Source organism: Callospermophilus lateralis, chromosome 15, assembly GCF_048772815.1.
Source record: "Callospermophilus lateralis isolate mCalLat2 chromosome 15, mCalLat2.hap1, whole genome shotgun sequence".
NCBI lineage: Eukaryota > Metazoa > Chordata > Mammalia > Rodentia > Sciuridae > Callospermophilus > Callospermophilus lateralis.
The window spans coordinates 79,757,188-79,782,834 of NC_135319.1; the positions used below are offsets into that span (position 1 = coordinate 79,757,188).

The 25,647-nt window shown below is 33.2% G+C and overlaps 1 protein-coding gene across 1 annotated transcript in view; it reads left to right on the forward strand.

Annotated features, from left to right (window-relative positions):
• Window positions 1-25,647, forward strand: part of Atrnl1 (attractin like 1) — a 746,572-nt gene that overhangs the window by 151,611 nt on the left and 569,314 nt on the right. Inside the window, exons 11-14 of the mRNA XM_076834523.1 lie at window positions 14,877-14,961; window positions 16,458-16,666; window positions 17,612-17,730; window positions 24,223-24,355. Coding sequence (XP_076690638.1) covers window positions 14,877-14,961; window positions 16,458-16,666; window positions 17,612-17,730; window positions 24,223-24,355 — 546 coding nt within the window. The remainder of the gene's footprint in view (window positions 1-14,876; window positions 14,962-16,457; window positions 16,667-17,611; window positions 17,731-24,222; window positions 24,356-25,647) is intronic.

The following is a 25,647-nucleotide window of genomic DNA, read 5'->3' on the forward strand; positions in this document are numbered from 1 at the left end:
TAGGAACTCAGAATAGAGGCCATGGGCTTCTTCAGTGTCTTTCATTGGTTAGCAAAGGGTTGCATCCAGTTTGCAGTTCATTGGCATATTCAACATCTAGAGATTGGGAAATAAAACTTTACCCTCTGCCTGAAGGAAGAGTAGTGGAATATTTGTTGAATATAACCAGTGTCTACCATAAATATTGTATATGATTCTTTTTAAAGATTTAGTATAATTAAAGGTGATGTCTTAGAAATAGTAATGACTTCTTCATTTTCTACTGCTACATATGTTAAAAGACAAAGAACTTCTAAAGTAGAATTGTTTTATTATTTATCTACATTATTTACTGTCTTGTATAATTAAATTTTTATTACTGCACTATAATGTTTTTCTGCAGGGATTTGCATACTTTGAAAGCCAGTTTTTTTTATTTCCATGAAGTTAATATTTGTATATAAAAGGCTATATTGATGGTGTGATGAGGCAATTTAATATAGTGGTAAAGAAAATCTGTTTTTTAAAAAATTTTTTCTAATTGTTATATATGATAGTAGAATGCATTATAATTCATATTACACATATAGAGCACAATTTTTCATATCTCTGGTTGTAAACAAAGTATATTCACACCATTTTTGTCTTTATTTGATGTTTGACTTTGAGGAAATTACCTAATGATCTTGTTTCCTTATCTATAACAAGTTGACAAGAATATTTACTCCTTAGTTGTTTTAAGAATCAAATAATATATAACACTGATTAATAATTGGGACTTTATTTTTATTAGGTTAAAGGGTTTTATGGCCACTCATATTAGAAAACTTAACTACTTTTAAGATTTTGTAAAATTTTAGTTAACATTTCTTTTGGGTGGTTTTGGTGATTGAACCAGTCAATCAATTGAACCTGTCACTGAGTTACATTCCCAGAACTTTATTTTTTGTTTTGAGACAGGGTCTCACTAATTTGCCCAGACTGAAAGAAGTTGCAGTCCTCCTGCCTCAGCCTCCCAAGCAGCTGGGATTACAAGCGTGTGCCACCACAAGTTGATACTCTTTAAATTAATATTATTGTAGTAATTTTAATTTTTTTCTACTGTTACAAACAATTATGTGCTTTTCCTTTGGGGATTTTCATAACACTCTTTAATAACCCCCCTTAATACTGTTGTAATGCCTTTAGGGCTGGAACTCAGTCTTACTCAACTTCATATCCATACCATTATTGTGTCCTAGAGTCATTATTACATCAAAGTTGAATTACTTAGATAGTGACAATTCTTTTTCCTAGGTTTTATGTAAGTCTATTCTCCTAAATTAGGTAGATTTTCCTTCTATTCTTAGTTAAGAACAGTTGATTTTTCTCAGTTTTCTTTTCTTTGGACTGAAGCACTCAAGGCAATTCATCTTTTTACTCTTGGCTCTAATTTTTAGGATATAATATTATGAAGAAATATGACTTGTAGAATAAGTTCTTTTGGTATTCAACATGGTTACTGAATTTATTATATTCAGTTTTTAGATGTGTGAGCAAATATGACCTTAATAGGAAGAAACTCACTAAAACGAAGAACATCTTGGAAGCCAAGTACTTCTGAGAAGCCTTGCTCATTCATGTTATCAGTATGATTGAGTCAGTAGATAAGCGATCTGATCAGTTGTATCACCCTGACTTTAAGTCTTGGACAAGCTTCCAGTATTTTTTTATTTTATTAAGGGGATTGTTTACTTTATTTTTTAATTTTTAAAATTTACTTTTTTAAATGAATTACAATTGTTATTACATATATGTAGCACAATTTCTCATATCTCTGGTTGTATATAAACTACATTCACACCAATTCATGTCTTCTACATGTACTTTGGATAATGATGGTCATCATATTCCACCATCCTTGCTAACCCCCTACCCCGTCCCTTTCCCCCTCACCTCTCTTCCCTATCTAGAGTTCATCTATTTTTCTCATGCTCTCCATCCCTACCCCACTATGAATCACTGTCCTTAATCAGAGAAAATATTTGGCACTTTTTTTGGGGGGGGGATTGGCTAACTTTAACTTCACTTAGCATTATCTTCTCCAACACCATCCATTTACCTGCAAATGCCATGATTTTATTCTCTTCTATTGATGAGTAATATTCCATTGTGTATGTATGCCACATTTTTTTTTATCCATTCATCTATTGAGGGGCATCTAGGTTGGTTCCACATGCTGCTGTAAACATTGATGTGGCTGTGTCCCTGTAATATGCTGTTTTTAAGTCCTTTGAGTATAGACTGAGGAGAGGGATAGCTGGGTCAAATAAATGGTGGTTCTATTCCCAGTTTTCCAAGGAATCTCCATATTTGGCTGCACCAATTTGCAGTCCCATAAGCAATGTATGAGTGTACCTTTTTCTCAACATCCAGACCAACACTTATTGTTGCTGTATATCAGTGAAAATCCTCTGAGAGGGAAATGAGGGAAACTACCCCATTTACAATAGCCTCAAAAAAATAAATCAATAAAAGGGGTGAAAGATCTATACAATGAAAACTACAGAACCCTAAAAAAAGAAATCAAAGAAGACCTTAGAAGATGGAAACATCTACCTTGCTCTTGGATAGGCAGACTTAATATTATCAAAATGACCATACTACCAAAGCACTATACAGATTTAATGCAATTTCAATTTAATGCAAGAAGATCAAAATCCCATTAGCTTCCTCATAGAAATAGGAAAAGCAATCATGAAATTCATCTGGAAAGATAAGAGACCCAGAATAGCTAAATAAATCCTTAGCAGGAAGAGTGAAGCAGGTGGCATCACTGTACCAGACCTTAAACTATACTACAGAGCAATAGTAACAAAAACAGCATGGTATTGGCACTAAAACAGAATGGTAGACCAATGGTACAGAATAGAAGACAGAGACTAACCCACAAAATTACAATTGTCTTATATTAGAATCATATAATATGTGATCTTTCTTTAATATTTGGCTTCTTTAACTTAGTGTGTTTTCCTGGTTCATCCATAATACCTCTTGTATCAGTATATCATTCTTTTTATGGCAGAATAACAATGTACTTTCATCAACTGGTCAGATTCCTCAGTATTTATATACTAGAATTTGGTTATCTATTATCTGTTTATGGATATTTGGGTTGTTTCCACCGTTTGATTATTGTGATATATGCATGTATTTTTTTTGTGTGTGTGTGTTTATGTGTGTACCTGTTTCAATTCTTCTAAGTATATACCCAGGACTAGAGTTTCTAGGTCATATGGTAATTTTGTTTCATTTTTTTGAGGATCCATCGTCCACAGTGCCTGCACCATTTTACTTTCCCATTAGCAATGTATTAGGGTTTCTGATGTAATTTGGATACCATATCTCCTTTGGAGTTCTTTTCCTCAGGCTATTCCCATCTTATTCTCTGCTACAACTATGAAAACTGCTTTAACTCCCCTTACCCCTATTTTACCCATTGGGAAAGCAGATAGAAATTGAAACTAATTAAGGGGGAGACTTTCAAATAAATGTAACAGATTGAATACATGTGTTCACTATATTTCAAGCTGCTCCTAAATGCAACTTGAACCTTGAATAACACCATGGCATTTGCAGGTAAATGGATGGAGTTAGAGAAGATAATGTTAAATGAAGTTAGCCAATCCCAAAAAACCAAATTTTGAATGTTTTCTTTGATATAAGGAAGCTGATTCATAGTGGAATAGGGAGAGGGAGCATGGGAGGAATAGACCCAACTCTAGATAGGGCAGAGGGGTGGGAGGGGAAGGGAGGGGGCAGGGGGTAATTAATGATGGTTGAATGTGATGATCACTATTATCCAAAGTACATGTATGAATTGGCGTGAATATACTATGTATACAACCAGAGATATGAAAAATTGAGCTCTATATCTGTTATAAGAATTGTAATGCATTCTGCTGTTATTTATAAATAAAAATAACTAAAAACAAACAAAGAAGATACGAAGAACACATTAATGGCGGCAAAAAGAGTGATATAAGACAAAAAGTCTAAAACTGAAAAACAGCAAAAAAGCAAGTGATATCTGACCTGGAAGACCTAAGATAGCTGGAATCTAAACTAACGTTCTGAAAGAAGAACATATGTACCATGGAAGCTGAACAGCTCTTACAAATTGGAGTAGAGTATGTCTAAAAACAAGGATGCTTGTGGGCCTGAAAATAGAAATTTTGATTAAAACCCCATAAATTTAGCTGTTCAGTCCCCAAATCCCTTTCCTATCCTATATAGCTGACTATGTGCCTGGCTTCCATACTACATGAAGATAGATTTATTCTCTGCAAATGTTGACCAAGACACTAATACTTAATGTTACTAAGCATGACTAAAGGTGTAAGTACTATTTTGTAAACAGTGAGATTAAGTATTCACACTTATTAGTAAGACCGGTAGTTCCCTTCATTCACTCAAATTTTAGAATGCTATTAGCCAAATTTATAGCTTCCAAGTAGGAGATTGGTGAATTTACCTTGTGGAATCTGACCAGCTGTAGAAAGCACATATAAATGTTGACATTTGGAGGCCTCTGACTGAAATGTCCCCTTCTGATGAGAATCCCAAGTCAATGTGTCTTACCTAGACACAAAATTCCCATTTTTCTAGTGCTTCCCTCTTAAATTTGAAAGGATAGCCAGTTATCATTTAGATATTTGCAAAAATCTATTGTTTTTTTTCAAAATGTTATGTAGGATAAAAGAAATTGAGATAATGTAGGGAAGATTATAACTTTAGTCTTTATGGACATATCTTACATTCCAAATTGGCCGCACCAATTTGCAGTCCCACCAGCAATGTACAAGTGAACACTTTTCCCCACATCCTTGCCAGCACTTGTTGTTGTCTGACTTCCTAATGGCTGCCAATCTTACTGGAGTGAGATGGTATCTTAGGGTGGTTTTGATTTGCATTTCTCTGACTGCTAGAGATGGTGAGCATTTTTTCATGTACTTGTTGATTGATTGTATGTCCTCCTCTGAGAAATGTCTGTTCAGGTCCTTGGCCCATTTGTTGATTGGGTTATTTGTTATCTTATTGTCTAATTTTTTGAGTTCTTTGTATATTCTGGATATTAGGGCTCTGTCTGAAGTGTGAGGAGTGAAGATTTGTTCCCAGGATGTAGGCTCCCTATTTACCTCTCTTATTTTTTTTTTTGCTGAGAAAAAACTTTTTAGTTTGAGTAAGTCCCATTTGTTGATTCTAGTTATTAACTCTTGTGCTATGGGTGTCCTATTGAGGAATTTGGAGCCCTACCCCACAGTATGTATATCGTAGCCAACTTTTTCTTCTATCAGACGCCGTGTCTCTGATTTGATATCAAGTTCCTTGATCCACTTTGAGTTAACTTTTGTGCATGGCGAGAGAAAGGGATTCAGTTTCATTTTGTTGCATATGGATTTCCAGTTTTCCCAGCACCATTTGTTGAAAATGCTATCCTTCCTCCATTGCATGCTTTTAGCTCCTTTATAAAATATAAGATCGTTGTAGTTTTGTGGATTGGTTTCTGTGTCCTCTATTCTGTACCATTGGTCCACCCACCTGTTTTGGTACCAGTACCATGCTGTTTTTGTTACTATTGCTCTGTAGTATAGTTTGAAGTCTGGTATCGCTATACCGCCTGATTCACACTTCCTGCTTAGCATTGTTTTTGCTATTCTGGGTCTTTTATTTTTCCATATGAATTTCATGATTGCTTTCTCTATTTCTACAAGAAATGTCGTTGGGATTTTGATAGGCATTGCATTAAACCTATAGAGAACTTTTGGTAATATCGCCATTTTGATGATGTTAGTTCTACCTATCCATGAACAGGGTATATTTTTCCATCTTCTAAGATCTTCTTCTATTTCTCTCTTTAGGGTTCTGTAGTTTTCATTGTATAAGTCTTTCACCTCTTTTGTTAGGTTGATTCCCAAGTATTTTATTTTTTTTGAGGATGTTGTGAATGGAGTGGTTGTCCTCGTTTCCATTTCAGAGGATTTGTCGCTGATATACAGGAATGCCTTTGATTTATGCGTGTTGATTTTATATCCTGCCACTTTGCTGAATTCATTTATTAGCTCTAATAGTTTCTTTGTAGACCCTTTTGGGTCTGCTAGGTATAGAATCATGTCATCTGCAAATAGTGATAATTTGAGTTCTTCTTTTCCTATTTTTATGCCTTTAATTTCTTTCATCTGTCTAATTGCTCTGGCCAGTGATTCGAGAACTATGTTGAACAGAAGTGGTGAGAGAGGGCATCCCTGTCTTGTTCCAGATTTTAGAGGGAATGCCTTCAGTTTTTCTCCATTCAGAATGATGCTAGCCTGAGGCTTAGCATAGATTGCTTTTACAATATTGAGGTATGTTCCTGTTATCCCTAGTTTTTCTAGAGTTTTGAACATAAAGAGATGCTGTACTTTGTCGAATGCTTTTTCTGCATCTATCGAGATGATCATATGGTTCTTATTTTTAAGCCTACTGATGTGGTGAATAACATTTATTGATTTCCGTATATTGAACCAGCCTTGCATCCCAGGGATAAATCCTACCTGATCATGGTGCACAATTTTTTTTGATATGTTTTTGTATCCGATTCGCCAGAATTTTATTGAGGATTTTTGCATGTAGGTTCATTAGAGATATTGGTCTGTAGTTTTCTTTCTTTGAAGTGTCTTTGTTTGGTTTAGGAATCGGGGCAATGTTGGCCTCGTAGAATGAATTTGGAAGTTCTCCCTCTTTTTCTATTTCCTGAAATAGCTTGAAAAGTATTGGTATTAGTTCCTCTTTAAAGGTTTTGTAAAACTCTGCTGTATACCCATCCGGTCCTGGGCTTTTCTTAGTTGGTAGTCTTTTGATGGTTTCTTCTATTTCCTCAATTGATATTGGTCTGTTTAGGTCGTCAATATCCTCCTGACTCAATGTGGGCAGATCACATGACTTAAGAAATTTATCGATGCCTTCACTATCTTCTATTTTATTGGAGTATAAGGATTCAAAATAATTTCTGATAATCTTCTGTATTTCTGAAGTGTCTGTTGTGATATTGCCTTTTTCATCCCGTATGCTAGTAATTTGAGTACTCTCTCTTCTTCTCTTCGTTAGCGTGGCTAAGGGTCTGTCGATTTTATTTATTTTTTCAAAGAACCAACTTTTAGTTTTGTCAATTTTTTCAATTGTTTCTTTTGTTTCGATTTCATTAATTTCAGCTCTGATTTTAATTATTTCTTGCCTTCTACTTCTTTTGCTGTTGTTTTTCTCTTCTTTTTCTAGGATTTTGAGATGAAGTATTAGATCATTTATTTGTTGGTTTTTGCTTTTTTTAAGGAATGAACTCCAAGCAATAAATTTTCCTCTTAGAACTGCTTTCAATGTGTCCCATAGATTCCGATATGTTGTGTCTGTGTTTTCATTTATCTCTAAGAATTTTTTAATTTCCTCCTTGATGTCTTCTATAACCCATTGATCATTCAGTAACCTATTGTCCATTCTCCAAGTGATGCATGATTTTTCCTTCCTTCTTTTATCGTTGATTTTCAGTTTCATTCCATTATGATCAGATAAGATGCATGGTATTATCTCTACTCCTTTATATTGTCTAAGAGTTGCCCTGTGACATAATATATGATCTATTTTTGAGAAGGATCCATGTGCTGCTGAGAAAAAAGTGTAACTGCTTGATGTTGGGTGGTATATTCTATATATGTCAATTAAGTATAGGTTATTAATTATGTTATTGAGTTCTATAGTTTCCTTATTCAACTTTTGTTTGGAAGATCTTTCCAGTGGTGAAAGAGGTGTGTTGAAGTCTCCCATGATTATTGTATGGTGGTCTATTAGACTCTTGAACTTGAGAAGAGTTTGTTTGATGAACATAGCTGCACCATTTTTTGGGGCATATATATTTATTATTGTTATGTCTTGTTGGTGTATGGTTCCCTTGAGCAGTATGTAGTGTCCCTCTTCATCCCTTTTGATTAACTTTGGCTTGAAATCTATTTTATTTGATATGAGTATGGACACTCCTGCTTGTTTCCGAAGTCCATATGAATGATATGATTTTTCCCAACCTTTCACCTTCAGTCTATGTATGTCTTTTCCTATCAAATGCGTCTCCTGAAGGCAGCATATTGTTGGGTCTTGTTTTGTGATCCATTCTACTAGCCTGTGTCTCTTAATTGGTGAGTTTAAGCCATTAACATTTAGGGTTATTGTTGAGATATGGGTTGTTCTTCCAGCCATATTTGTTTATTTATGTTACTAAACATGGTTTGTTTTCCTCTTTGATTATTCCCCCCCCTTTACTGTACTACCTCCCGCTGTTGGTTTTCATTGATATTTTCCATTTCCTCTTCCTGTAATATTTTGCCGAGGATGTTTTGAAGAGATGGTTTTCTAGCTGCAAATTCTTTTAACTTTTGTTTATCATGGAAGGTTTTAATTTCATCTTCCATCCTGAAGCTTAATTTCGCTGGATACACAATTCTTGGTTGGAACCCATTTTCTTTCAGTGTTTGAAATATGTTATTCCAGGATCTTCTAGCTTTCAGAGTCTATGTTGAAAGATCAGCTGTTATCCTGATTGGTTTACCCCTAAATATAATCTGCTTACTTTCTCTTGTAGCTTTTAAAATTCTGTCCTTATTCTGTATGTTGGGTATCTTCATTATAATGTGTCTAGGTGTGGATCTCTTATGATTTTGCACATTCGGCGTCCTGTAGGCTTCTAGGATTTGGGATTCTGTCTCATTCTTCAAGTCTGAGAAGTTTTCTCATATTATTTCATTGAATAGATTGCTCATTCCTTTTGTTTGGACCTCTGTACCTTCCTGTATCCCAATGACTCTTAAGTTTGGTCTCTTTATGTTATCCCATATTTCTTGGATGTTCTGCTCATGGTTTATTAACAGTCTTGCTGAGCTGTCTATGTTCTTTTCAAGTTGAAATACTTTGTCTTCATTGTCTGATGTTCTATCTTCTAAGTGTTCTACTCTGTTGGTAGTATTCTCAATTGAGTTTTTAAGTTGGTTTATTGCTTCCTGCATTTCTAGTATTTCTGTTTGTTTGTTTTTTTATAACCTCTATCTCCCTGTATAATTGATCTTTTGCTTCTTGGATTTGTTTATGTAATTCATTGTTGAAGAGGTCAAAGCGGTCTTTCATTGTCTGATTTTGCTGTCTAATGTCTTCCTTGAGACTCCAGATCATCTGAAGCATGTATATCCTGAATTCTTTATCTGACATTCCATCTGCTGCAGATATTACCTCTTCTAAAGTTGAGTTGACCTGCATTGCTTGTGGTCCTTTCTTTCCTTGTCTTTTCATACTGTTCGCGTTTCTTTCTGCTTGGTGAAACTGTTGTGTTATTGATTTTTCCCCCTATATGTTTATATTGCTCTTGTATAGTTGCAAAGTCTCCCTCGCAGGCTTTGGTGGTGGCTCTGCCCCTCCTCCAATTGGGGCAATGTGCCTACCACGCCGGCAGGCCGCTGGGCCTGTTCTTTCGGTGGTTGCAGGTCCGCCTACCTTGCAGGCACGGGCGGTGGCTTTGACCCTCTGCAGGCCGCTGGGTCTGTTCTGCCTGTGGGTCACAGGTCCGCCTACCTTGCAGTCGCGGGCAGCGGCTCTGCCCCTCCGCAGGCCGCTAGGCCTTTTCTGTCTGTCGGTTTCAGGTCTGTCTACCTAGCAGGCGCTGGTGGCGGCTCTGCCTCTTCCCCAACCAGGGAGATGGCGGGCCACTGGGCCTCTTTTGCCGGTGGGTTGCAGGTCCGCCTACCTTGCAGGCGCAGGCAGCGGCTCTGCCCCTCAGTGTGTTGCTGGGCCTGACCTGCCGGTGGGTCTGAGGTCCACCTACCTTGTAGGCGCGTGGGGCGGCTCTGCCCCTCCGCGGATTGCTGGGCCTGACCTGCCGGTGGATCCAGGTCCGCCTACCTTCCTGAATCACTTCTTACATGGTTTTCTGAACTTATTTTATAGTAGTTATTTTGAAAATCAGCTTTCCCTCTTTCTCTGTTCCTAGTTTGTGCTGGATACTCACCCAAATTATTTATACTTTAGCTCAAGGTAGATTCTTTTGGGTCACTGTCTTTTCTGACTCTGGGTGTTTCAAAATGATCTTAAAGTTCTCTGAAAATTTTGTAATAAGCTGGTTTGTATAAGCCCTGCTCTTCCATCTGACTCTTTTTTTTTTCTGTTTAATTCCCTTTATGCACATTCTTTTTTAAAAAAATAATTATATGGTTGTAATAATATAATAAATGTACACTTTATAAGTCATGGCACATGTAGGGTGTGTTTGTGTGTGTGTGTGTGTGTTGGGATAGGATGAAATTACTGAATTCAAATTGCCTTCTCATTAGCTGACTCTTTGACATTTCCATTTCTTTCTTCTTCAGAGTTCATACCCTTTATAAATTATCCATCCTCAACTCCTTTTGGAAAAGGAAATAATTTTTCAGAATTTTGTCATTTACTTCTATAATTTCAAACATTCATAAACCTAAGTATATGGAAAAACAAAAGTACTCAAATTGAGCTTATGCAATTTTTTTTTCTTTCTGTTTTTGGTTCCAGAGATTGAACCTGGTGATAGTTGACCACTGAGACACATCCTTAGCCCTTTTTAAAAAGTTTTAGACAGGGTCTAAAGTCAACTTCATTGGATTCTTATAAAGATCATTTTAAGTAATGTGGATGAAAACACTTTGAAATTTTTATGGTGCAACACATATATAATGTACATTTTTAAAGTTAATCTAATGTAAAATTGGCAGACTATTTTTGTGCACAGGCATTTATTATAGTATTACTTAAAATAGAACATGGACTGTTAAGGAAATTCATAGATATTATGTGAATGGTGCTTCTATGGGTAAAGTGTTGAGAAAACACTGGATTAAACAAAGTTCAGTTAGGTTTCTGTACACTTGTACTCTTTGTTTTTTGAAAATTTTTTTTTTAGATATACATGACAGGAGAATGTAGTTTGACATATATACATGGAGTGTAACTTCTTGTTCTTGTGGTTATACATGATGTGGAGTTACATCGGTGGTGTATTCATATATGAACATAGGAAAGTTATATCTGTTTCGTTCTACTGTCTTTCCTATTCTTATCCTCTCTTCCTTCCCTTCCTTCCTTTGTCTAATCCAATGAACTCAGTCTCTCCCCTCTTTATTGTTAGTATCCACATTGTCAGAGAGAATATTTGGCCTTTGGTTTTTGGGGATTAGGTTATTTCACTTAGCATGATAGTTTCCAGTTCCATCCATTTATAGGCAAATGCCGTAAATTCATTCTTCTTATGGCTGAGTAATATTCCATTGTCTTATATTCTCTCTTTTGAGAATAATAGGCAAATACAATTTGTGATAAGAGAGAAATTATACAAACTAAGGAATCCTCCATTTGGGAGATATGTGTACTTTGAAATACACTTTGGGAAATACAACTAAAGATGTATTTTATTGTTTCAGTTCTCCAGCTTCTTTTTCTAAACTATGATTTGGGTTTTTATAATTTCTTTTATATTCATTAATAAGAATACTTAAAACCAATTTATTATATGTGTTTAGAGACATGATTATTTAAGTAGGAAAGCAATTACTACATTATGACTTTGACTTTTACAATTAACTATATTTTAGATTATTTTGTTGTTCCATAAGGTCTTCTAAACTTTCTAAAAAAAGTTTCTGTAAAACTTGCTAAACATATGTACTTCTACTAAATACTGGCTTTAGATATGACTTACCTAAGAAGATGAAATCTGAAACATTGTCCTGAAAATGTCCCTACACATTGAATGCTGAATTATTTGAAATCTCAAAATCTATGCTAATAAATATCAATTTTAAGGTTACACTGAAATAATATGTATATTGTTTTCAATCATAGTTTTCTATAATTTTTCCTTTTTATTTTTTAAGTTACACATAGCATTAGGATTCACTTTGACTCGATTATGAAAGAATGGAATATAATTTTCTCTAATTCAGTCCTGAGTACTTCCTTTTTCCATCCTCTCCTCTCTCCCCCGTGCCTTTCTAGTACTCTACTGATCTTTCTGCAATTTAATTTTAATTTGTTTTTTAAATTAGTGTCTTATAGATGTACATGATGGCGAGATTCACTGCATTATATTCATATATGTACATAGGAGAGTTAGGTCAGTTTCATTCCACTATTCCCTTATCCTGTCTCTCCTCCCTCCATTTCAATGCCCTTCATCTAGTCTACGAATCTTTCTTCTATTTCGATGGAATCCCCCTTCCCTTTTCTTCTTTATCTCCCCCCACCCCATTTTGCACTATCTTTTGAATATCAGAAAAAAAAATTGACCTTTGACTTTTTGGGTCTGGCTTATTTCACTTGGCATGATAGTTTCATCCATTGACCAGCAAATTACAGAGTTTCAATCTTCTTTACAACTAATACTCAGTTGTATCTATATGCACCATATTTTCTTTTTCATTCATTTGTTGAAGGGCACCTAGGTTGATTCCATAGCTTGGCTGTTGTGAATTATTCTGCTATAAATATTTTTTTTGTTTGTTTTACATTTTTTATTTTTTTATTTATTTATTGGTTGTTCAAAACATTACAAAGCTCTTGACATATCATATTTCATACATTAGATTCAAGTGGGTTACGAACTCCCATTTTTACCCCAATTACAGATTGCAGTATCACATCGGTTACACATCCACATTTTTACATGATGCCATATTAGTGACTGTTGTATTCTGCTACCTTTCCTATCCTCTATTATCCCCCCTTCTCCCCTCCCATCTTCTCTCTCAACCCCATCTACTACAATTCATTTCTCTCCTTGTTTTTTTCCCCATTCCCCTCACAACCTCTTATATGTAATTTTGTATAACAATGAGGGTCTCCTTCCATTTCCATGCAATTTCCCTTTTCTCTCCCTTTCCCTCCCACCTCATGTCTCTGTTTAATGTTTGTCTTTTCCTCCTGCTCTTCCTCCCTGCTCTGTTCTTAGTTGCTCTCATCATATCAAAGAAGACATTTGGCATTTGTTTTTTAGGGATTGGCTAGCTTCACTTAGCATAATCTGCTCTAATGCCATCCATTTCCCTGCAAATTCCATGATTTTGTCATTTTTTAGTGCTGCATAATACTCCATTGTGTATAAATGCCACTTTTTTTAAAAAAATCCATTCATCTATTGAAGGGCATCTGGGTTGGTTCCACAGTCTAGCTATTGTGAATTGTGCTGCTATGAACATCCATGTGGCAGTATCCCTGTAGTACGCTCTTTTAAGGTCTTTAGGGAATAGTCCGAGAAGGGCAATAGCTGGGTCAAATGGTGGTTCCATTCCCAGCTTTCCCAGGAATCTCCATACTGCTTTCCATATTGGGCGCACCAATTTGCAGTCCCACCAGCAATGTACAAGAGTACCTTTTCCCCACATTCTCGCCAGCACTTGTTGTTGTTTGACTTCCTAATGGCTGTCAGTCTTACTGGAGTGAGATGGTATCTTAGGGTGATTTTGATTTGCATTTCTCTGATTGCTAGAGATGGTGAGCATTTTTTCATGTACTTGTTGATTGATTGTATGTCCTCCTCTGAGAAGTGTCTGTTCAGGTCTTTGGCCCATTTGTTGATTGTGTTATTTGTTTTCTTATTATTTAATTTTTTGAGTTCTTTGTATACTCTGGATATTAGGGCTCTATCTGAAGTGTGAAGAGTAAAAATTTGTTTTCAGGATGTAGGCTCCCTATTTACCTCTCTTATTGTTTCTCTTACTGAGAAAAAACTCTTTAGTTTGAGTAAGTCCCATTTGTTGATTCTAGTTATTAACTCTTGTGCTATGGGCGTCCTATTAAGGAATTTGGAGCCCGACCAAACAATATGTAGATTGGAGCCAACTTTTTCTTCTATCAGGTGCAGAGTCTCTGATTTGATATCATGCTAAATATTTATGGATATGTCTTTAGTATTGCAATGTTCTGATTTTAGGTCTTTAGGTTATATACTGACTTGTGGCATCGCTGAGTCATGTGGTGGTTTCATTCCTAGTTTTTTGAGGAATCTCCATACTGCTTTCTACAGTTGTTGCCTGAATTTGCAGTCCTACCAACAATATATCAGTGTACCTTTTCCCCCACATCCTTGCCAACACATATTATTTGTATTCTTGATAATTGACATTTTGACTGGAATAAGACGAACTCTCAATGTAGTTCTGATTTGCTTTTCCCTAATTGCTAGAAACGTTGAACAGTTTTTCATATATTTGTTTGCTATTTGTATTTTTTTATTTGAGAAGTGTCTATAGTTTTTTATATAGATGATGAATTATTTTTTTCATTTTCTATCTAGGTGTTTGAAAAAAAATTATTTTCTTCTATCTAAAGTAAAAACAATTCTTTTGAAATATCACATTAGTAAAGATTTTGATATTTTATTCTGATGGTTCTCTTTTTAGGCATTCTTTCAGTGAATATTATATATACTATTTGTCTTGTATACATATATGTAATATTTGCTGTAGTATTTAACTTTCCAAGCTTTATATTGATATTTGTGAGTTTTACTATATGAACTTTGATATACATATAAAGATATGTCATTGAAATTATCTTCCAATGTAAATTACAATTTCATTCATTTCCTTTATTCTCATATACTTAAAATTATTGTGAGGATTTTATATAAGAGCTGTTTCTATTTAAGGAATAATGAAAGTTGGCTTATGATTCTAAATTATAGGTCATGGAGAATTACTATTTTGTTGGTTTCCTGATTTTAACTATTATATCTTTAATTTGGCCAGTGATTTTTTTTACATTATTCATCTTAATTTATTCTTTTATTTCATTTTTTGTTTACCTGTTTTGTTTTTTTCTAGCTTGTGATGAATGGAAAACATTACCGAAACCAAATCTTCATAGAGATGTCAACAGATTTGGACACTCTGCAGTAGTCATTAATGGGTAAAAGAAGAACATTCTGAACTTTTAGAGGGTCAAGGATGTGAATGCTTGATGCATTCACTCATTCTCGTATTCTCTGTGAAAATCATCCATTGTTATTTAATGGCACTGGATTTTATGCACCCGTATTCTATTGTGGAATACATTTTGGTTTATTAACCATATGCTTCATTATTTTTTGTTTAAATATATTTGAGGGGTAGGAGAGTGATCAAGCAAAGATGCTGAGATAAAACTTTGAGTATCTTTTAAAGTCATCTGATTTTTTTTTTTTTTTTTACTTTTTCCAGAGATCAGATAAAGAATGACTCTTCCTTTAAAAGGATCTAACTGAAGTGATGGAGAGGCTAACCCCTGTTTCTACCAATGAGAGCAAAGAAAGTGAGAATTAGATTCTCATTTAGTTTTGTCCTGGACTAAATACATGATTGTTTGGACAAGTCTCTTAACTTCTCCAGACTTGACTATCCTTATATCCCTCAGGAAACTGAGCTGGAGGGTCATTAAATACCTTTCTCCTTTAAGTTAATATGGTTTTTAAATATTTCAATAAGAAAAATTCTGTAGTGTGGACTTAGGTAACAGTAAACAATATGCAGTTTATTCATTAGCTTAAAATGTGTAATTCAGAATGACATTTTTATTATTATCCTAATTATGTAAAAATTCTTCCCTATTGCCACATAATGGCTTGTTAACCACAGTGAAGTGGTGTATATTATCAATTGACTCTCAAAAGAGTAATAAATGGAATTCAGGTGAAATATAAAACCTCAGGCCTTTTCTGTTGAAAATTGTGTTTGATTTTTATTTTTTTAATAATAAAAGATATTCTCAACACATCTTTCTGACCTTTTACATTTACTATGTTAACAATATTTTGAGAAATAAAAAATTATTCTGTTGGGGGGCATATCAAAGTTCTTTGGTAGTGGTTAGTATTAATTTAACATTGTCTAGGTTTCTCTTTCAAAATTAAAATTTAGAAAATCTTTTTGATATTTTACTCTTGATATTTTTATTTTAAAAGTAAATAACTACAAGAATAATTCTGTATGTAACGTCTTAATACTGTGTGTATTTGAATGATTAATTAAAAATTATTTCAGGTTGCAGTTCTAAAATGCATCTTATCATTAATATATAGCTATTAACTATTTCTTAAAAATTATTTTCTGCTTTATTAAAGCAGTAGTTATTTTTCTGATAAAAGGAATGTCATAATTCTTGGTCCTTCAGTTTTCTCACATTATGTTTTGAAAACAATGTTTCCTTAATCCTTTATGATTTAGAACATTTTGGATTGTATCTGGCACGTCATAAAGAAATCTCATATTAGTTATTTTGGTGTTTTCACATCATATTACACTTTAGAAATATGATTTTAAGGTACATAGTATTTAAAAATAATATACAATTTTCAGTCAAATTTATTTAAAAATCTAATTAGAGACTTTTAATATGTTTGTTTAAGATTCTTGTTTTGTTTTTAATAGGTCCATGTATATATTTGGGGGATTTTCTAGTGTACTCCTTAATGATATCCTTGTATATAAGCCTCCAAATTGCAAGGCTTTCAGAGATGAAGAACTTTGTAGAAATGCTGGTCCAGGGATAAAATGTATTTGGAATAAAAATCACTGCGAATCTTGGGAATCTGGAAATACTAATAATATTCTTAGAGCAAAGTGCCCTCCTAAGACAGGTAAGCTTTTATTTTTTGTTTTCCTTCTTTCTGGTATTGAAACGACTCTGCCTGACTGGAAATAGAAATTCATTTTTTTTAATATGAATTACCCTAGAAGCTTCAGAAATGAAAAACTTATTATCCTCTGAATTATAATATGTGACTCAATAGAAATTAATAATTTAATATCTTTGTTAGCTACTTTTAACTATATTTTTGAAATCTATGTATTATATCTATCTTATATGTAACACCATCCATATGCATGAATTATTTTGTAATATCATTTTAAGAAATATTACATACTTCAAAGAAATAATACAAAATGATTTATTTTGCATTTGATATTTTTCTTCTTCCTAAATTATTGCCATGCCATATCTTAAAGTTAAATTTTTTTTTTTTAGAATTTGATGATCAGTGTTCTAATTTTATGTTTTTTATAAAATGTTGAGTGAGTAAATCAGGCTTATAAAAATTATCAGTTAGCATTATTTTATTTATGTCTATTTGCTTATAATTTGGATAAAAATTGTTAAGTTTGCTTTAAATTGGTGAAGGCTTCTATACATTTTTGAGGCTACAACAACAAACATATTTTTTAAGTTTTGCTAATCTATATATTAACTTAAATTTCTCTGAATATATTTGTTTAAAGGACAGTAAAAAATAATTTATTAAGTTATTTATCTTCCAAAATGTATAAATTTAAATGTCTGGGGGATTCTGATAGATTGAATTGTTAAGATGCAGAAAGTAGGTATTTAAAATCTTGTAAACACAAATAAGCTACCAGGTTAACTTCATCTTAGAGAACTGTTTTTGCCAGCGTAGGTTTTTTTTTTTTTTTTGGTTAAAAATGTCTCAGTGATCCTTAAATAGATATTATAAATGTATAAATTAAGAAGTGTGGCAATTTTCTTTTTTTGTCCCAATGTTTTTTATCTCCCATTTGTATTACAGCTGCTTCTGATGACAGATGTTACAGATATGCGGATTGTGCCAGCTGTACTGCCAATACGAATGGGTGCCAATGGTGTGATGACAAGAAATGTATTTCAGCCAATAGTAACTGCAGTGTGGTTAGTATTATGGGTGAACAGTGATGTACTTAACATTGCTGCATTATATCACTCACTCACTCACCCACCATTTGGTAGTACAGTACAAAAATAGAACTTTACACATTAAGACATTAAATATGTAGGGAATCATTCACTTATTGGTACATTATAAAGTCAGACTGGAGTTTTTGCTCAGATTTTTCAGTCTAGATTCTGTTTTGGATATAGTAATTTTCTTTTATGTTTGTGGATAAGACTGAAAAATTTTTAAAAATTAAAAAATGATTAACTTTAAATGTTATCTTCTTTACTGATAGAAATAGGTGGTTGAAATCATTTCCATGGGATTCCTGCATCAAAAGTGATGTCAGGCTAACATTTTGTTCATATACTTTTTGTTGAAATATAACCAGAGATGTTGATAGTAGTTTCTCCTCTGTCTTTAGATTATTGGCTCTGAACTTGAAGCAATTTGTCCCATGGGGGACATTTAGCCATGTGTGGAGAACTTTGTGGTCATCAGAACTATAGAGCTGCTACAGGCATCTAGCCTGCAGGGGTCAGCGATGCTGTTAACCCTTCTACAATGCATGGAATACCCCTTCCACAGAAAAAAATTATCTGGCTCAAAATGTCAATAGTGTTGCACCTCTTTTTTAAATGAAGGACTACTGAAAAAAATTCCAATATTAATACTTATAGTAGATGAAAATGAATTAGGAGCAGCAAAAATTCAGATTTTAAGTGGATAGAATCAAAGTATCATATTTTAAAAGAATATATCAAAAAATGAAAGGGAAATTTTAAAAAAGTAGTATTTAGTGGATTAAAAGGCTTTTTTAATTAGTCTATAGGTTAAGTAAAAAGAAATAATGTATACATAGATTTCCAACTAAGTACAGTATTTAGTGTGTTACTATTTCTAAATTTTTACTAGTCAACAAATGGTCCACATATTTTTCAAGATAATAGAAATAAAAGATTAAAAAAAAAAAGAAGAGGATTTGTAAGTAAATGGATGGAGTTGGAGAATATAATGCTAAGTGAAGTAAGCCAATCCCCAAAAACCAAAGTTTTCTTTGATATAAGGATGCCGATTTATAATAGAGATTGGGGGGAGCATGGGAGGAATAGACAAACTTTAGACAGGGTAAAGGGGAGGGAGGGGAACGAAGGGGACATGTGGGTAGGAAGGTGGTGGAATGAGATGGACATCATTACTCTAAGTACATGTATGAAGTCATGAATGGTGTGACTCTATATTGTGTATAACCAGAGATATAAAAAATTGGGCTCTATATGTATATTATGAATTGAAATGCATACTGCCACCATATATAACAAGTTAGAATAAATAAAAAAATTGATAACTAAAAAAAGGATTTGAAAATAAGTAAAACTTATGGTTATATCATCTAAAAGGTTTCCTCAATAACCATAATATTTCAAAATATTTAGATTTTATTCTAAAATAGTATTCAAACTTAAAAAGGAGAAAAATTAGCAGTTATTGACTAATTAGTTTGAACCCCTTTTCTTTCATACATATTTTGTTGGTATATACTTTCTAGTTTTATAAATTGCTCTAATAACAAGTATGCTTCAGTTCTGTTTGAGTTTTAACATAAATATGACATAACTATGCATTGAAAATTTAAATTATAGTTTTATATTTTCAATAATATTCATTTAATTGGAATTTATTTTAATGGAAATAGGTGCTAGGTAAAATAAGACATAGGAATAAAGGACTTGTACTTGGGTTCTTCAGAGAAACAGAGCCAGTAAGATACATACTATGTACATAATATTTATAATAAGGAATTAGCTCACATGAGCCAATTATGAAAATTATAAAATGTCCCATGATCTGCCTGCCATCTGCAGATCGAAAGCCCAAGAATTTGGTGGTGTAAATTCCGGTACAAGAATGGAGCCTTGTGAAGCTGGGCATGGCACAAACCTATAATCCCATTGGCTTGGGAAGCTGAGGCAGAAGAACCCTGAGATCAGAGCCAGCCTCAGCACCAGCGGGGCGCTAAGCAACTCAGTGAGACCCTGTCTCTAAATTAAATACAAAATAGGGTTGGGGATGTGGCTCAGTAGTTGAGTGCCCCTGAGTTCAATCCCTGGTACCCTCTCAAAAAGAATGGAGGCCTGTGAATCAGTAGCTCTAGTGGTGTAAGTTCTGGCCAAGGACAGGAAAAGACTGTGCCTGAGCTCAGTAGTAGGGAACAGAAAATTCTTTTCTTAACCTTTTTGTTGTATTCAGGCCCTTGGTGTACTGAATGATTATCCATCTTTGGGAAGGCATTTTCTTTTCTGAAGTCTATAGATTCAAATGGTTATCTCATTTGGACTCATCCTCATAGACATACCCAGAAATAATATTTAGCAAAATATTTTATCTGTATCCTGGTCAAATTTACACTTAAAATTAATTATCATGTAATTAAAATAGAAAACATTATTGATTAAAAATTGCAAGAAGATTTTATTTTAACCTTTCTGGATAATTGCATAACTGTTAAATAATAAAAATTTATTTCTCACGGCTCTCTATGTAGGCTAGGAAGTTAAGCTATGCACTGACAGATTCAGATCTGGTGAGGACCTGATTTCTGGTTCATAGAAGGACCTGATTACTGTGTTCTTAATGCTTTCTCCCAATGGCAGAAGGGAAGCTACTGTTCCTTCAGCTTTGTATAATGTTACCAATTCTAGTTTGAGTACTTCGCCCTTCTGACCAAAATCACACATCACAAGTGATACCATCACTTTAGGGGTTAGGCTTCAACATATGAATTTTGGGGTATACATTCAATGCATGCAGACATTTGTATGTGTAAGATGAATACGCATAGGTGAAAATACACGTCTCAAAAATCACATTATGTGAAATTGCTATCAAATACTTATTTATAATGTGTACTTTTGCTTTATATTTTATTTTTAATAATGTGGTAACAAGGAATGCATTGGATGACAGTGTACATGAGGAGATAGTATGCACTTATAATTTAGAATTTAATGTAATGTATCTTTTAGCCAGTTTTATCAAAATGTCTGGTGATTAGGCTAAACCAAGTGCTATTGGATACAAAAGGTCTATAGAATTTTAGACAAAATTATGTGTATCGATATTCTATTTCATTATTTAGCCATATTTTCTACAAGTTGCATAATTTGTTTTCTAATACATCAGCTAATCTGTATGTTTCTCTTGGATTTACATTTGAAATTTACATCTTAATATAAGGAGAAGATTAGGAGCGTAATGATTACTCTCCATAGTCAGTTTACTAATGCACATCTGGTTCATTACATCAAAAATGTAGCCATGTTTCAGAATAACAGTCAGACTTCTTCTGTTATTGGTACATTGTTCCTGTGAGAGAAATGCAGTTTCATCTGTTGTACTTGTTCAGTATCAGTAAATGACTCTATTGTTCTTAATGAAGAGCAGTAGAATTATTGGATGGGGATTCTGATGTTACTGTCATTATTTTGAAGACCAACATTAAGCTGTTATTATTCCAACATGTTTAGCCACACTCCTGTCATTTTTATAAATTACTTTATTTAACAATTAAACTTGATTTATTTCTTTTCAGTTAGCTGGCAAATGTTTGAAACTATACTTTTAATGATCATGTAAAATAATGTCAACAAAATCTATTAATCACAAAAATATCCAGAAAAAAGTTTATATGTTCATAATGAAAATGTGGTGATTGAAAAAGTCACAAAGTAACTTGAAATTTATAAATATGTATAAAATGAAATGTTTTATAGAAAGTAAAGATGAACATTATATGTGGGTACTTTTTTATCTATTACAGTAATTGTAATGTGCTCTAAAGAAATTAATACCTATGAAATGGAAGTGACTGTAGTGTATTTTATAAAGGAGAGTATGATACTTTGTGAATAAATATTTAGTGAGTGAAATTTAAAATATCTAAAAGGATAAAAATTGTTTTTAATAATTTTATATGTAGGATAGTTGTTCCTTAATTTTAATTTTAGCCTATTTTTTGAAGATATTTAACTCTTCTATGTGAGAAGGTCTAAGGAAAACATTTGCATCAAATACCCAGGAAAGATTGTTGTAAGGCTTAAGGTGCAGAATTAATTGTTTTGTATTTTTTTCCTCATAAATGGAATCACAGGAAGAATTGAGTAAAAATTTTTAATAGCTGATTTTCCAGGAGGTAGACTTTGTCATAGATAATGAAGTCATGTGAGGTAGTTGAACCTAGGTTTTTAATAAGGAACTACAATCAAAGTTCCTATATGGCCTTTTATTTCTTTCTTGACCTTTAATCTTTAACTTCAACCAGAATTAGTTGAAATGATTATATTATGTAGTAGTATTAAAAAAATTTAGAAGCTTCTTTTAACCTCTATGAAGGAAATATGACAGGTACATGCAAGAGACACATTAATTTTTATTTAGGATTGTGGAAGTAAAATTATTTTGAGTTATTGTGAAAGTATTTTTTTCAGATTGTATTGGATTTTCATAAATATCTCTCTCGGGGCTGGGGATGTGGCTCAAGCGGTAGTGCGCTCGCCTGGCATGCGTGCGGCCCGGGTTCCATCCTCAGCACCACATACAAACAAAGATGTTGTGTCTGCCAAGAACTGAAAAATAAATATTTAAAAAAATAAATAAATAAATAAAACCTTTTAAAAAAATAAATATCTCTCTCTCTTTTATTTTTTTACTACTTATCATGTTGTGCTTCATTTCCAAGGGTTTGCATATTTTATTAAGACTAGAATTGTATCATGTTTTCATTGAGGGAAATGACTTTATACATTGATTTTATTTAATTGTAAGCTGTTTTCAAACTCTTTTAAAAAAATTTTCATTACATAGATTCAATTTCAAATTGTGCAATTTGCACAAGTTTTAAATTAATTTTAGAATTTATATGTCAGCAGAATGCATTACAATTTTTATTACACATAGAGCACAATTTTTCATATCTCTGGTTGTATACAAAGTATATTCACACCAATTTGTGTCTTCATACATGTACTTTGGATAATAATGTCTATCACATTCCACCATCATTTCTAACCCCATGCCCTCTCCCTTTCCCTCCCACCCCTCTGCCCTATCTAGAGTTCGTCTATTCCTCCCATGCTCCCCTTCCCTATGCCACTATGAATCACCCTCCTTATATTAGAGAAAATATTCGGCATTTTTTGGGGGGGGGATTGGCTAACTTCACTTAGCATTATCTTCTCCAACTCTATCCATTTACCTGAAAATGCCATGATTTTTGTCTTTTATTGATGAGTAATATTCCATTGTGTATATATGCCACTTTTTTATCCATTCATATATTGAAGGGCATCTAGATTGGTTCCACAGTTGAACTATTATGAATTGTGCTGCTGTTTTTTGATGTGGCTGTATCCCTGTAGTATGCTGTTTTTAAGTCCTTTGGATACAGACTGAGGAGAGGGATAGCTGAGTCAAATGGTGGTTCCATTCCCAGTTTTCCAAGGAATCTCCATACTGCTTTCCATATTGGCTGCACCACTTTGTAGTCCCACCAGCAGATCTGAGTGTTCCCTTTTCTCCACATCCTAGCCAACACTTAATTTTGTTTGTATTCATGGTAGCTGCCATTCTGACTGCAGTGAGATGAATCTTAAGAGTTTTTTTTTAATATTTTAGTTATAGGAAGACACAATATCTTTATTTTATTTTTATGTGGTGCTGAAGATTGAACCTAGTGCCTCATGCATAGTAGGCTAGTGTTCTTCTCTGAGCCACACCCCAGCCCGAAATCTTAAAGAGTTTTGATTTGCATTTCTCTAATTGCTAGCAATGATGAATATTTTTTTCATATACTTGTTTATTGTTTGTATATTATCTTCTGAGAAGTGGAAGTTTTTTTTTTCAATAAGAACTCATTCTAATTACTAGAACAATAGTTAAACTTGCTAAGAGAAAAAAATTAAATAAATGAAATTTAGCCTAGTTTGAACAAAGAACAATTCATGAATTGGGCAGAACTCTGAACCAATAGAGGTTTGGAGAGCTCCTCCCCAAATCAGTTGGTATTTATAGCAGGACAATGATAGTAATATACAGAAATAGCTCAATTGGTTACATGGATGCTTGCCTTACTTGGGAGTGGTGTGATGATATAATTGCCTTATATGGACATGGTCTGATCAGCTGGCAGCCTGTGATTGTCTGAGATCATTTATCTATTGCAAGCATGTACTCAATAATAATAAGTAAGTTGAAGTTTGCTTACTTACTATGTTAGCTTGCAGTGCACTATGTATAAAGATAAATTAGTGCCAAATTTAATGTAATAAATTAATGACATAAGTAAGAGAATTCTGATTCAGTTGAATTGGATTTAGAGTTGGAAAAATGTATTTATAAAGTTCACCAGGAGACTTAAAATACACTGATGTTTAAGAATCACCACTTGTGCAATGATGAAAATCAACATGCTTTATCTTTTGATTTTCTAGTCTGTCAGAAACTACACCAAATGTCATGTGAGAAATGAACAGATTTGTAACAAACTTACTAGCTGTAAAAGCTGTTCACTGAATTTGAATTGTCAGTGGGATCAGCGACAACAAGAATGCCAAGCTTTACCAGGTAAAAATTTCAAAATTTGGTAAATGAGTTGTCTAGTTTATAGGTAACTACCATTAGAGTAAAGTGTTTTTAGTGTAAATGTTACATTTTCTAAAATTAAAGCAATGAGCAAGGATCAAATTATAATATTGGAGTAATAACGTTGTTTCTATAAGAAAAGTTTCATAATAATACATTGTTTTTGGTTCTTTTTATTATTTTATTATGTTTATTATTACTATGGACTTTGTCAGATACCTCTTCATTTTAAGGTATCTTAATAACAGACAACAATAGGTACTCAAAACTTATTATCCAGATTTAACAAATGTTAACATTTTGTCATATTTGTTACGATTTAAAAGTGCCTTTTATTTTAAAAATTCATTGAATATTTCTATTTTTATTAACTATGACATTATATAAATATTATTTGTTTTTATAAGAATCTAAATTGTACAGTCCAGAGCAAAGCTCATTTTAAGTGATTACATTTTATTTTCAGTTAAGATTCTTATTAGATTCTAGTACTTTTCCTTTTAAATGTGAAAGATAATGTCAGAAAGTAAAAAGAAAATAATTTAAGTGTTTAATGAGGTTCATCTTTTTTGTTGTACAGATGAATTTAGACACATGGTGGCAAATGACTAGCTCAAAACCTCATGTGTTGTAAATGGCAGAGTTGTAACTATTAAAAGGGTGTTTTATTTTTGTTTAATTTTTGCCTATTTCCCCTCATGAAAAATTTTTGAACTGGGGGCTGGGATTGTGGCTCAGTGGTATAGCACTTGCCTCACGTGTGAGGCACTGGGTTCTATTCTCAGCACTGCATATAAATAAATTAATAAAATAAAGGTCCATCAACAACTAAAAAGTATTTTAAAAAATTCTGAACTGATATAATTCTTAAAAATATTGGAAAATTTAATCAGATTTCATGTCTGAAAGAGAATTTTTCTTACAAATTTATGTAATGAAATAAAAAATTCTTTGCTTTTAAAAATGTTATTGAGGTTTTAGAATGTTTATTTGTCTGTTTTCTGTTATTATAATAATATCTGATTCTGGGTAATATATAAAATAAAGAGTTTTGGAGTCTGAAAATTCAAGATCCAGCAAATCCCAAGGTTTAGCCTCTGATGAGATTCCCCTTGGATATGTTATATTATGACAAATGGCATCGTGTTAAGAACACATGGGAGAGGGAGAGGTCACATGGTAAGAAAGGAAAGGAGAGAAGAGAGAGAGAAAGAAAAGGAGAGAGAAACATAAATTGGGGAGGAACCAAACTCTTAATAACAACTGTCTTGTGA